This window comes from Somniosus microcephalus, chromosome 13 (genome assembly GCF_052327205.1).
Source record: "Somniosus microcephalus isolate GS21.2 chromosome 13, FLI_Smic_1.0, whole genome shotgun sequence".
Lineage (NCBI taxonomy): Eukaryota > Metazoa > Chordata > Chondrichthyes > Squaliformes > Somniosidae > Somniosus > Somniosus microcephalus.
The window spans coordinates 120,809,969-120,823,203 of record NC_140999.1 but is presented as its reverse complement, the minus strand read 5'-3'; the positions used below and the strand labels follow the sequence as shown (position 1 = coordinate 120,823,203).

General features: G+C 42.0%; 1 protein-coding gene across 5 annotated transcripts in view; it reads right to left on the bottom strand.

Moving 5' to 3' along the window:
* ncoa5 (nuclear receptor coactivator 5) overlaps positions 1-13,235 on the bottom strand; it is a 48,674-nt gene that overhangs the window by 19,259 nt on the left and 16,180 nt on the right. For 2 of the 5 annotated variants that reach the window (XM_086005251.1, XM_086005252.1), the window contains exons 3-5: positions 12,031-12,138; positions 11,252-11,318; positions 8,430-8,570 (exon numbers count right to left, since the gene is read on the bottom strand). In XM_086005251.1, coding sequence (XP_085861377.1) covers positions 8,430-8,570; positions 11,252-11,318; positions 12,031-12,138 — 316 coding nt within the window. The remainder of the gene's footprint in view (positions 1-8,429; positions 8,571-11,251; positions 11,319-12,030; positions 12,139-13,235) is intronic. The other 3 variants (XM_086005253.1, XM_086005255.1, XM_086005254.1) reach the window with 2 other exon arrangements.

Here is a 13,235-nt window from a genome sequence, read left to right as displayed (position 1 = left end):
GTTAGTTAGAGGCAGCTGAAGGCACAGCTGCAAATGGTTGAGCGATCAAAATCAGGGATGCTCAAGAGGCCAGAATTAGAGGAGTGCAGATATCTTGGGGGTTGGAGGAGATTAGAGATGGGAGGGGAGAGGCCATGGAGGGATTTAAAAACAAGGATGAGATTTTTTTTTAAAAGGCATTGATTAATCCAGAGACAATATAGGTCACGGGGGTGATGGATGAACAGAACTTGGTGCGAGTTAGGACACAGGCAGCAGAGTTTTGGATGACCTCAAGATTACGGAGGATTGACGTGGGAAGCCAGCCAGGAGTGCATTGGAATAGTCCAGTCTAGAGGTGACAAAGGCATGGATGAGGGTTTCAGCAGCAGATGGGCTGAGGCAGGGCAGAGTCAGGCAATGTCACGGAGGTGGAAATAGGCGGATGTGTGGTTGGAAGTTCATTTCAGCGTCAAATAGGACACCAAGGTTGTGAACCAGTCTGGTTCAACCTCAGGCAGTTGCCAGGGAGAGGGATGGAGTCAGTGGCTAGGGAATGCAGTTTGTGGCAGGGACCGAAGACAATGGCTTCGGTGTTCCCAATATTTAGCTGGAGGAAATTTCTGCTCAACCAGCACTGGATGTTGGACAAGCCGTCTGACAAAGATAGCGCGGGGGGGGGGGGGGGGGGAGAGAAGTGGTGGTGAGGTAGAGCTGGGTGCCGCCAGGATACCTGTGGAAATGGAAGCTGTGTTTTTGGATGACGTCACCGAGGGGCAGCATGTAGATGAGAAATAGGAAGGGGCCAAGGATAGATCCTGGGGGGACACCAGAGGTAATGATGCGGGAGCGGGAAGAGACACCATTGCAGACAATTCTATGGCTACGATTAGATAGATAAGAATGGAACCAGGTGAGCGTAGTCCTACCCAGCTGAACGACTGTGGAGCTAACAGGATACTAAAGTATCATGCCACGAGTTGAATACTGCCACTAGTTGAATTCAAACATCAGATCATGCCGAAGCTGTACAACCGCCTACGGCCACATTCGATATACTTAGCATGACTGTATAAGCTAGGGTTCTTTAGCCTCAAGTAGTATCTCAGAAGGGACCTCTGGGAAGTATACAAGACACCACTGGATAAAGTAGACCCAAAACATTGCTTCTATATACTGCCAGGACATTAAACCAAGAAAACAAAAATTGAGAATTATGAAGGGTGCCTTTTAGGACAGAGGTGAATTAAGTATTTATTTGCACAAAGGTGATCAACAGCTAGCAAAGATGTGAAAGGCCATGAAATTGGGACACATTTAAGAAACATCTAGCTGCTGTAGTGGGAAGACAGTTATACTAGAAAGATGAGATCAAATAGGCTGAAAGATCTCTCATCTAAACCTACTTTGTGACGTGTACCAGTGGAAGACAGGAAAGACAAATGTACAGGTTGCCAGTACCCCATGGGAGTTTGGAGTCGACAAAGAGACTGCAATTTTGTCTAGGCAAAGCACAACTGGAGATGTAATCAAAAAACACAAAACTATAAATTAAACTTGGAATAGCTTCAAACTTCAATTAAACTCAATTTACAAAGTCAAGAAGAAACCAAAAGGGGAACACTGAGCAAAGCATCTTTATAATACTTGCATTTATATAGAATTTAATGACATCCACACACTTCAAAACTACAGATGACTAAAGTGCAGTAACTTTGGAGAAAACCAATGGTCCCCAAACAGCACCAAAATGAGTAACTAGTCAGTCAATCTGTTTTACTAATTGGTTGAAGAAGGAATGCTGACTAACACACCAGAACACCACTCTTTCAAAAAAAGCCATGGGACATGAAAAGGGGAGAATTAATGTCACATTTGAGACAATACACTGGAGCAGTACCGCAAGCCACAACTTTTGACTCAGGTAAAACAGTCAAGTTAAGTAACAGTCTTTTATGGTCGACGGGAAAAATCACATTACTTTAAAAGAAACTGCTTTTTGCAGTTATGTTACCAAGTGATTTCTCCCAATGGTTGATGACCTATGTTCTATATGGCAGTGTTATCTAATCCATTCACCGTATATAGCTAATTGGGAATCCAGATTTGGGATATTTCATTTCTGATTAGTTAAGATAAAAAAAAAATGAATTGACACTGATGGGAATGTGATCTCAAAACTCATTTGCCGTGTTTACCTTTTTGTTCATTTGTTAGTAAAATGGTAACACAAAGCAGAATGAGTGTTTTTTGATCATTTGAGTGCTTTATTTCCTTGGTTACTGAATCTGGTTAAGTAAATATACATATATGAATACATTTACATGTATTTTGAGAGTGCATGTGGTTAAAACTGTCGCTGTAGCCATGCCTGTGGCTAGCCAATGATTTTTACTGGATAGCATTGCTATCTGGTGTGCAAGCCTGAAATGAAGAATGACAATTGGTTAGCATGGTCTAATTTAATACATTCTAATTAATGTATGAAATTTCTGTACAATAAACCATGACTGCAAGGTTCCCATTTGCTTTGATTAGTTCAGTAACAACCAAACTGCAAAATCAAACAGAACACAAGCACAAGTTAACAGATTTTAATGTCACTGACCATGATTCTCAGTATGTTCCAATTATTCATTTCAGAGCTCGCTCCGTGTAAATACCCAGTGGCCTGAAACCGTGAGAAATTTTGCTCAGTCTGTATCCCGGGATGTAACCGGACAACAGGGGAGATTGGCACCCTTTATAAAACCAATAGATTTAAGCAAAGGCGAATACTTGAGTGAGTTGTGTAATGGTGGTGCAGTGGCAAGCATAGTTGCCTTCCAAGCAGATGACCTAGGTTCAATTCCCAGTCATCACACCTCTGCTACAGCGTGGATCTAAGCAGGAGCGATGGCAACTGCTAAAAGGGAGCAGAGTGGCAACTTAAAAAAAGGAGTGAGGTCACAGGACAGCAGGAGGCAGAGTATAAATTGAGGAGGCCCAGAGTGTGTGGACAGACTGCAGCAGCAACAGCGAGGAGGCGGAGTATAAATCGAGCGGGAGGCCCAGAGAGTGTGCACAGACTGCAGCAGCGAGGAGGCGGAGTACCTCCAGCAAAAAAAAAAGTAACAATTGCAAAACAGCTAAAGTGACTTCACAACCAGGGAAGAAGCCGATTGGCGAGTAGCTGATGTTTCTAGTTAATAGTCTATTAAGTAAAGGCACGGCAGGGCAGCTCAGTCCCATGGAATGTACCTCCTGTGCCATGTGTGGACTCCAGGACATTTCCAGTGTCCTGGACAACCACATGTACAGGAAGTGTCATCAGCTGGAGGAGCTCGAGCTCCAAGTTTTGGAGCTTGAGCAGCAGCTGGCGTCACTGCGGTGCATCCATGAGGCCGAGAGCTTCATGGATAGCACGTTTCAGGAGGTGGTCACGCCGCAGATAAAGAGTGTGCAGGCAGAAATGGAATGGGTGACCACCAGACAGAAAATGCAGGAGTCCAGAGTGCATCTCTCTCTCCCCCAACCAGTATTCGGTTCTAAGAACTGGTGAGGGTTCCTCTGGGGAGTATAGCCAGAGCCAAGTCTGGGGCACCACTGGTGGTTCAGCTATACAGGGGGGAGGAGGGGAGGAAGAGTGGGAAAGCAATAGCGATAAGGGATTAGATAGTTAGGGGAGCAGATAGGTGTTTCTGCGGCCGCAGGTGTAATTCCAGGAGGGTATGTTGCGTCCTTGGTGCCAGGGTCAAGGATGTCACTGAGCGGATGCAGAACATTCTGAGGCAGGAGGGTGAACAGCCAGAGGTCATGGTCCATATCAGTACCAACGACATAGGTAGAAAGAGGGAATGAGGTCCTGCAGGCTGATTTCAGGGAGCTAGGAAAGAGAGATTAAAAAGCAGGACCTCAAAAAGGTAGTAATCTCCAGATTAGTCCTGGTGCCACGCACTAGTGAGTATAGAAATAGGAAGATAGCGCAGATGAATGCGTGGCTGGAGAGATGGTGCAGGAGGGAGGGCTTTAGATGCCTGGGGGAGGTGGGACCTGTACAGGCTGGACGGGTTGCAACTCAACAGGGCCGGAACCAAGATCCTCACGGGGAGGTTTGCTAGTGCTGTTGAGGAGGGTTTAAACTATTTACAGGGAGATGGGCGCCAGGATGTAGCATTAGAAAGGGGAAATAAAGTGCTGAAAGGGTTGGGAGAGTCAGAGAGCACTAAATGAAGAAATAGTAAGGTATTAGGTGGGGTCCAACTAAGAGAATACAGGATTTTCTACGATGGCTTTACAGTGTATGTATGTGAACGCACAATGCGTAGTAAACAAGATTAAGTGAGCTGCAGGCATAAATAGCCACATGGGAATATGATGATGTAGCAATAACTAAGACCTGGCTCAAAAAAGGGCAGGATTAGGTATTAAATATTCCTGGTTATGAAGTGTTCAGGAAAGATAGGAGGTGGTGTGGCAGTATTGGTCAAGGTGCTGGAGAGGGAGGATGTCCTACAGGGATCAAGGACAGAATCTATATGGCTAGGGTTAAGAAATAATAGAGGCGCCATTACGCTACTAGGTGTATTCTATAGACCACCAAATAGTGGGAAAGATATGGAGGAGCAAATTTGCAAGAACTATAGAGTAGTAATAATGGGAGACTTCAACTATCCTGAGAGAGACTGGGATCATAATAATGTTAAGGGCAGAAAAGGGGAGCTTTCTTGATCAGTATGTTTCCAGCCCGACGAGGGAGGAGGCATTGCTGGATCTGGTTAATGAGGTAGGTCAAGTGGAGCAAGTGTCAGTAGGTGAACATTTAGGGGACAGTGATCATAGTGTCATAAGGTTTAGATTAGCTATAGAAAAGGACAGGGAGCAATTAGAGTAAAAATGCTTAACTGGGGTTGGTGGGGGAAGGAGAGGGTGCGGGAGAAGGCCAATTTCAGTGGGATGAGAACAGATCTGGCCCAAACATTGCCAGGCAAAACTGTAATGCCTTTAAAGAGGAAATAGTTCAGGTACTGTTGAGGTGCAATCCCACTAGGGGGAAAGGCAGGGCAACTAAAGTCAGGGCGGCCTGGATGACAAAAGAGCAAGAGAATATGAAGCAGAAAGAGCGCGTATGACATGTCAGGTTGCAAATACATCGGAGAATCAGGCTATATATAAAAAGGTCAGAGAAGTGAAAAAGAAAATAAAGAGGGTATGAGAATAGAATGATAGCAAAATACTGCGGATGTTGGAAATCCGAAATAACAACAGAAAATGCTGGAAAAACTCAGCAGGTCAGGCAACATCCATGGACAGAAATTTGAGTTGACGTTTCAGGTCAAACCCTTCTTCAAAACTGGAAAGAAAAGATAGATCGGAGGCAGGGCTGCAATCGGACAAAAGAATAAAAGAAACAAAAGAAGTAAAAAAGAGACAATAAAAGGTATTAGAAGCTAGACGAGATGGTAATAGGCTGAGATTGGGTGTAAAGTGTACTGGCAGGGCAAGGGATAGCTGCCAGGTGTAAGAGCGAAACAAAAAGGAAGGGGGGGGGGGGGGGGGGAAGGAGTGGAAAAATTACAAGAAAAAATGAAATAGGGGCCGAGGTTATGATCTGAAATTGTTGAACTCGATATTGAGTCCGGAAGGCTGCAGAGTGCCTAAATCGGAAGATGAGGTGCTGTTCCTCGAGTTGGCTGCACCTCACCGTCCTTGGCCTCTTGTATTGTTACCTCACCGTCCTTGGCCTCTTGTATTGTTCCACAGAAGCTCAACGTAAACTCGAGGAACAGCACCTCATCTTCCGATTAGGCACTCTGCAGCCTTCCGGACTCAATATCCAGTTCAACAATTTCAGATCATAACCTCGGCCCCTATTTCATTTTTTCTTGTAATTTTTCCACTCCTTCTCCCCCCCCCCCCCCCACTTCCTTTTGTTTCGCTCTTACACCTGGCAGCTATCCCTTGCCCTGCCAGTACACTTTACACCCAATCTCAGCCTATTACCATCTCGTCTAGCTTCTAATACCTTTTATTGTCTCTTTTTTACTTCTTTTGTTTCTTTTATTCTTTTGTCTGATCGCAGCCCTGCCTCCGATCTATCTTTTCTTTCCAGTTTTGAAGAAGGGTTCGACCCGAAACGTCAACTCAAATTTCTGTCCACGGATGTTGCCTGACCTGCTGAGTTTTTCCAGCATTTTCTGTTATTTATGAGAATAGAATGGCAGCCAACATAAAAAGGTAATCCAAAACTCTTTATAGGCATATAAATAGTAAAAGGGTAGTAAGAGGAGGGGTGGGGCCAATTAGGGACCAAAAAGGAGACCTATGCATGGAGGCAGAGGGTATGGCTGAGGTACTAAACAAGTACTTTGCATCTGTCTTCACCAAGGAAGAGAATGCTGCCATAGACATAGTAAAAGGGGGAAGTAGTGGAGATACTGGATAGGATAAAACTCCATAAAGGAGGTATTAGAAAGGCTGGCTGTACTTAAAGTAGATAAACCACCAGGAGCGGATGGGATGCATCCTAGGATGCTGAGGGAATTGATGGAGGAAATCGCGGAGGTACTGGCCATAATATTCCAATCCTCCTTAGATGCCAGAGGACTGGAGAATTGCAAATATTACACCATAAGAAATAGGAGCAGTAGGCCATTTGGCCCTTTGAGAGTGCTCTGCCATTCAATAAGATCATGGCTGATTTCTACCTCATCTCCACTTTCCTGAACTATCCCCATGGAATAAAAAGGGACAGCGGCAGCATGGATATGGAATTGGCTAAGTGATAGTAAACAGTAGTGGTGAACGGTTGTTTTTCGGACTGGAGGAAGGTATACAGTGGTGTTCCCCAGGGGTCGGTACTAGGACCACTGCTTTTCTTGATATATATTAATGACTTGGACGTGGGTGTAGAGGGCACAATTTCAAAATTTGCAGATGACAAAACGTGAAAGTATAGTGAACAGCGAGAAGAGTATTAGACTTCAAGAAGACAGAGGCTGGTGAAAAGGGCAGACACGTGGCAGATGAAATTTAACGCAGAAAAGTGTGAAGTGATACAATTTGGTAGAAAGAATGAGGAGAGGACATATAAACAAAATGCTACAATCCTGAAGGGGGTGCACGAACAGAGAAATGTGTGCAAATTGTTGAATGTAGCAGGGCAGGTTGAAAAAGCAGTTCTTACGGGATCCTGGACTTCATAAATAGAGGTAAAGAGTACAAATGTGTGGAAATTATGAACCACCTGTATAAAACACTGGTTCGGCCCCAACTGGAGTATTGTGTCCAATTCTGGGCACCACACTTTAGGAAGGATGTGAAGGCCTTAGAGAGGGTGCAGAAAAGATTTCAGGAATGAGGGACTTCAGTTATGTTGATAGACTGGAGAAGCTGGGGTTGTTCTCCTTGGAGCAGAGATTTGATAGGTGTTCAAAATCATGAGGGGTCTGAACAGAGTAGAGAGAGAGAAACTGTGTGTGGAGTTTGCACATTCTCCCCGTGTTTGCGTGGGTTTCCTCCGGGTGCTCCGGTTTCCTCCCACAGTCCAAAGATGTGCGGGTTAGTTTGATTGGCTATGATAAATTGACCCTTAATGTTAGGGGGATTAAATACGTGGGGTTACGGGGATAGGGTGGGATATGTGTTGGTGTAGGGGTTATGGGGATCGGGTGGGATGTGTGTCGGTGCAGGCTCGATGGGCTGAAATGGCCTCTATCTGCACTGTGGGGTTTCTGTGATTGACAGAAGGGCCAAGAACCAGAGGACACAGATTTAAGGCGATTGGCAAAAGAACCAAAGGCAACGCAAGAAAACTTTTTTACGCAGCGAGTGGTTAAGATCTGGAATGCACTGCCTGAAAGGGTGGTGGAGGCAGATTCAATCACGGCTTTCAAAAGGGAGTTAGATAAGTATCTAAAAGGAAAGACATTTGCAGGGCTAGCTGAACTGCTCTTGCAGAGGGCCGGCACGGGCTCAATGATCCGAATGGCCTTCTTCCGTGCTGTAACCATTTTATGATTCTACGACCGGTATTCACGGGTAAAATTTAAATCATGTTAAGAGCCGGTCTCTTCCCACTCCCCCAAAGCTGCAAAGTTACTGCCGTGGCATTTTTCCTCTCCCACAAAGGATTGACATCTTATGACCGACAGTTTGACAGACTTTATGGCAGGTAAACACCAGTTTTAATAAGATGTTACAAATCTCAAACTGGATGTTGCCACATCTGTTTCTGCCCAAAATAAATGGAGCACTTAAGACTCTATAACCAACAACTTTAAAATAGATGTTAATGCAAATGATTAATAGTTACCACATTTTGCCCAATATAAGTGAGTGATTGTTTTAAACAGGGACAGGGACTATATTGCTACTTCAGTTTTGGACAAAACTGTGCACACAGATTGCTCTTCTGATTGCTGGAAATAATATTCTATTGCGAGAGAGAAGTCCAAAAGTAATAATTTTACCTGTAGGTTGGGTCTCTGGGATCCCTGGCATCCCTGTACCGATCATACAGAGGATCTCTTGCATCTCGTTCATCTCTGGCAGGTCGGAGCGGAGAGCGATCGCGTCTTAAATCACGTTCATCACCAAAGGCAAACGGATCTCTATCAAAAGCAGATGAACCCAATAAGTATGTTTTCAAAAAACACAAAACACCAGCTGCTGTAACTCAAAGCAAGCCTAAATCTTAAAACTTCCAACATGCTAAGCATGTAGCGACTGACTACAAGCTTTCATAAGGACTAACTGGATAGTATCATTAATGCAGGATATATTGGTTACTGAAACATTGCTTAAAGTCAAAAGAGGCTCATTGAAGCTTACAAAGTTGGTTAAATATACCTAGGTGCTCTTGAAATCCCTAATCAGCTAAAAAAAAAAAGTTAGTGGTTTACTAACACTTATCTAATCGAATCAAGCAGTTCAGAATTCTGAATGCACAAGACAAAAAATATAGAATCCCTGCAGCGTCATATGACTCAGCACTCAACTTTGTAATATGATTCACAGGGGGAAAATGTGAATTTGAGCAAAAATTGTAAAAGTTTTGATACTTTAATCAAATATAAAACAGCAAAATTGGCAATATTTATTTTGACTCATCTCTTGATGCTTACATAATGCTACAGATCACAAATGTATTGTAAACCAAGACTACATGGTGTGAAGGGGGTATTTGTTGAAATCAGCAGCTTGGTTTTATTTTCATTGTAGTTAAATGTCAACAAAAGCTTCAACAGCCATTTATTTCATACAATGGTGAATTTCAGCTTGCTGTCCCTCCCCTTTCCGCCCCCCACCCTACACCAATCCCCCAATACTTGAAATGAAATCCTCTTAACATTTCTGGAATGTTGCTATAGCCCATGTCATTCATAACACTGCACTACAGAAGCTTTCTGGCTGAGGATAATCAAAAAGGAACAGATATTTAGGATGGGACATTTTCACAAGAATTCTGGGCAACACACAACTTTCCCACACTTATTACAATTGATTACGGTGCAGCTTAAAAACTTGGGATTTGTGAATTGTCACTTTAACACTGGAAAAACCAGGATAAGGTCTGGGAAATAATAATGAGTTAAGAGTTTAAAAACTGATGCCCTCCAATATATAATTCATAACTGGGCATCAGCTGAAAGACCTGCCATTTTTATAACCAAGGAACCTCACTGAAATACCTTGCCATTTAGGTTCACAGATAGATCAGAGCATTAACTCCAAACGGTTTCTCCTGTATTCCATTTTTATGTAATCATTGCCATCAATGCATTTAGTTGCTTCCAAAAGCTTTGATGATTTTTTTTTCCACTGCATCATTTAGGATGGAACTGCAGCCAAGCCTTCTATATGCCCTGGAGATCCAATTACGCCAACACATTTTCCAACAGCTCTGGCGATTCAGATTCAGATTCTGTCGAGATCATGCCCACTTTTCAGACATGCCAGTAAAATGTTGAATTTTCTTAGGAGTCACTGTATAATCGTAATTTCCATCCAATCGCGAGTGAAATCTTGTGCTAATCGATTGCTACTTACCTCCTGTTTAATATCCTATATAAAATAAGCAGCAGAGGAAGGGGACAAGAAAGCGTAACAAGAAAGCAGTACAAATGGAAGAGGAAGAGAGTTTGTGCCTAAAAAGAAAACTTCAGTGATTTGCACCAAGAATGTGGTCATGAGATCCACGAAAATCGTGTTAATGTGCAAAGTGTTGCAAGAAACTCCAACGATGGGATCTATCGGTAGAAGTACACAAACTTTTCCTTTCTATAATTAAGGGAACCAATTCAAATAATCACCATTCAGAAGGTTGTATATTCCACGTTGTTGGTACCAAGTTTAGAGACAAGCATATTGGATACTGGAGCATGTATACTATGACTATGGAGCATGTGGCAGGATGACAGATCAGTGGCACAATCCTACAATTTTCAAGTAGAGAATAGGTTTTAGCATTTCCAAATAGACCCGCAGAAGATCGGTGCTTCAAGCCAATCTGCTTGATTGAATCTTTGCTTCAGTCGATGTGAACTACTTGTTTATTCATTATGACGTCAGCCTTTATTTAATACAGCTTTTAAGCCCTCTTCATCTTGTACTATGCCTCCAGATGAATGGAACAATTGAAAGGCTGCAGAAGTGTGTGGCAACAGAAGCTCATCAAGGCAATAAGGAATTATTGCCAGCTCCAAGTCAGCCTTCTGCTCCCTTCACCCATTTCCCTCCTGATACTTACCTCACTAGACATAGCACATAATTATGTAAGAAGCCTGAACATTTAAGTGAACGGACGCACGCATGAAATTTTAAAGTAACAGCAAACGAGATGTGAAGTGATGTGCAACAGAAGCACGCAAATGAGAATCACTGGGACCCACGGCACTTGGTCAACGCTCCAAAGAACACTTGGAAAATTCATTGCAAGTTGCAATTCATTTCAAAATGCACCAGTTTTATTAATTTTGTATAAAAACTAATTTACATTGTTGACATACATAAGCATTAATGCTACAGTCATACTTTATTGTAAGCTTGCAAAATGTACAACTGATGTACTACGTAGAAACAAAAACCCGAGAAGAATCCTTAAAATAAAGTGGGGAGTCATTTAAAAGTGTAACTTACTTCACTGCAAAATGTAGAAAAAGCAGATTCACAAGTCCCCACACAATCAGGAAATTTTAGAGTTTTAATAGGCTGATTTAACAAAAGACGACCGTCATCCCATCACTGGCAAATAGTCTTGTCTTCGTGAAAAAAAATGCACAAGTTTTATTACCTTCTCGGAGGACTCGGTCTCCGTGCAGTTTTATTCGAATTTCTTCGTTCAGCTGCCATATTAACATCTGAAAAGAACCAACCAACCAATTTGTACAAAACAAGAACAGAATATAGACTTGAATGCAAACATATCTGACAAAACAGAGTTATGTAAACGTTTATTACCACAAGGATCGTTTAATGCATTAAGCAAATCGCTTACAGGTGAATTTTTCAGACAAGCGATCACAAACTGGATTATGTACTCAAAACGGTAGAAATTTTTGGTAGAACCATTACATTTGTCACTAGCTTGAAAAACGGAGCAAAATAGCAAGAATGCTCCAGTACAGCCAAAGTCAAAAATCAGACGAAAAACTAGTTATTGTAGATCTTCACACTCATGTTTTGGATAAAATCGACAGTATGAAGATATCCCCGGAACACGGAATTCTGCTTACTCCATGATCATTTTCTGAGTTGTACCAAGCATTTAATTAGTTGACCGGATTGTGTGGTGCAATGTTACCACATTCAGAATAAACTCGATTACCACAGCGAACATACTTGGATGCCAAACATGCCAAAACTAGCGTTAAGACACAAAAGTGCGCACTTTCAAATCCATTCATTTGAAAATATGGACTGATGCACTAAGGTACAGGGGTCCAGAATAAAATTGAGCAGTATCAAACAGTTAAGCCATACACTCCTTTATAAATGTTCTTTAATGCTTGTAAATCCCAATGCATTCATAGTATACATTTGAAGACACTTGCAGTTATCTCAAGTTCTTACCTAATCTGTACCCTCTACACATTCGCTCGTTTTCTCCTTGCACGGCAGCTTTAGCATCCTCAACACGATCAAACTGCACAAACCCAAATCCATGGTGCATTGACAAAGCTGCAAAATTAATGTTGTTAATGAAAATGTACATACCTGTGGGATGGAAAAATTCCAGATGTTCAAAAATCTCCATTCAATAGAGCAAAATTACTTCCCTTGACACTTGCAAGTTAAACTGGCAATGTCTAGTTCACAGGTGGTCAACAGAAGTGATGCCGAAGTCCATTACCTCTTCAAACTGTTCACTTGGCCAGGCAAAATTCCCCATGTGTAGACGAGAAAACTCCAAAAATGGTTGTGAACGAGACCTCAATAAGATCAGCTCATCCTTAAATATCAGATACTTGCAGACAATACCAGAGTGAAGCCTATTTGCTGAAACCAGCCATCAGAATCAACGGCATAATTAAGAAAATATGTAAAATCTCGACTTCTCAGAATAGTAAACAGTAGGCTATTAATCCAAAAAAATCTGACTTCAAGGGAAAGTAATTTGAAGTATTTAGGAAACACCTTTTAAGATACCAATATACACTACAACTCACATGTTAATGTTTAACCAAATCCCAATTTGTTCCAACTTTGCAAATCCATTCCAGTTTTATGCATATCTGATAATGAACTTTGGTTCATCACCATATCATGGATACGATTCATATACGCACCAACATCGTAAGAGACTTTTCCACTTATCCTGAAAGCTGTTATATATACTTTTCAAACATATCTGCAATGAGGATTACTTAAAGGATAACAAAAAATCCCCTTAGTAAGGTACCTCATTTGAGATTGCAGAGTCTAAACAATGATCAATATCAACACTGTTCCACGTTAAATTTGGCTAGCATTGGCAATTTGTGCATCATAAACATTAGTAAATATCTAGCAATGGGGATTTAAAATGAAACTCCAAATTTCTAACAACCTGCCACTGGCTCAATGTAAGCATCTATATTGTCTGCTTTGAACCAAAGACACAAAAGCACCATTCTTTCAATACAAAACAGACAGGTTCTCAGCTTAAACTCGGCCATAAAAACTTTATTTCAGACATTTGCAACTATAAGTTAAAACACTATCAAATAAATGTAACTGTCAAAGCTGGCACACAACTAGTAGTCAGTAACTTAGTAGCCAAAAAGATGGCTATAGGT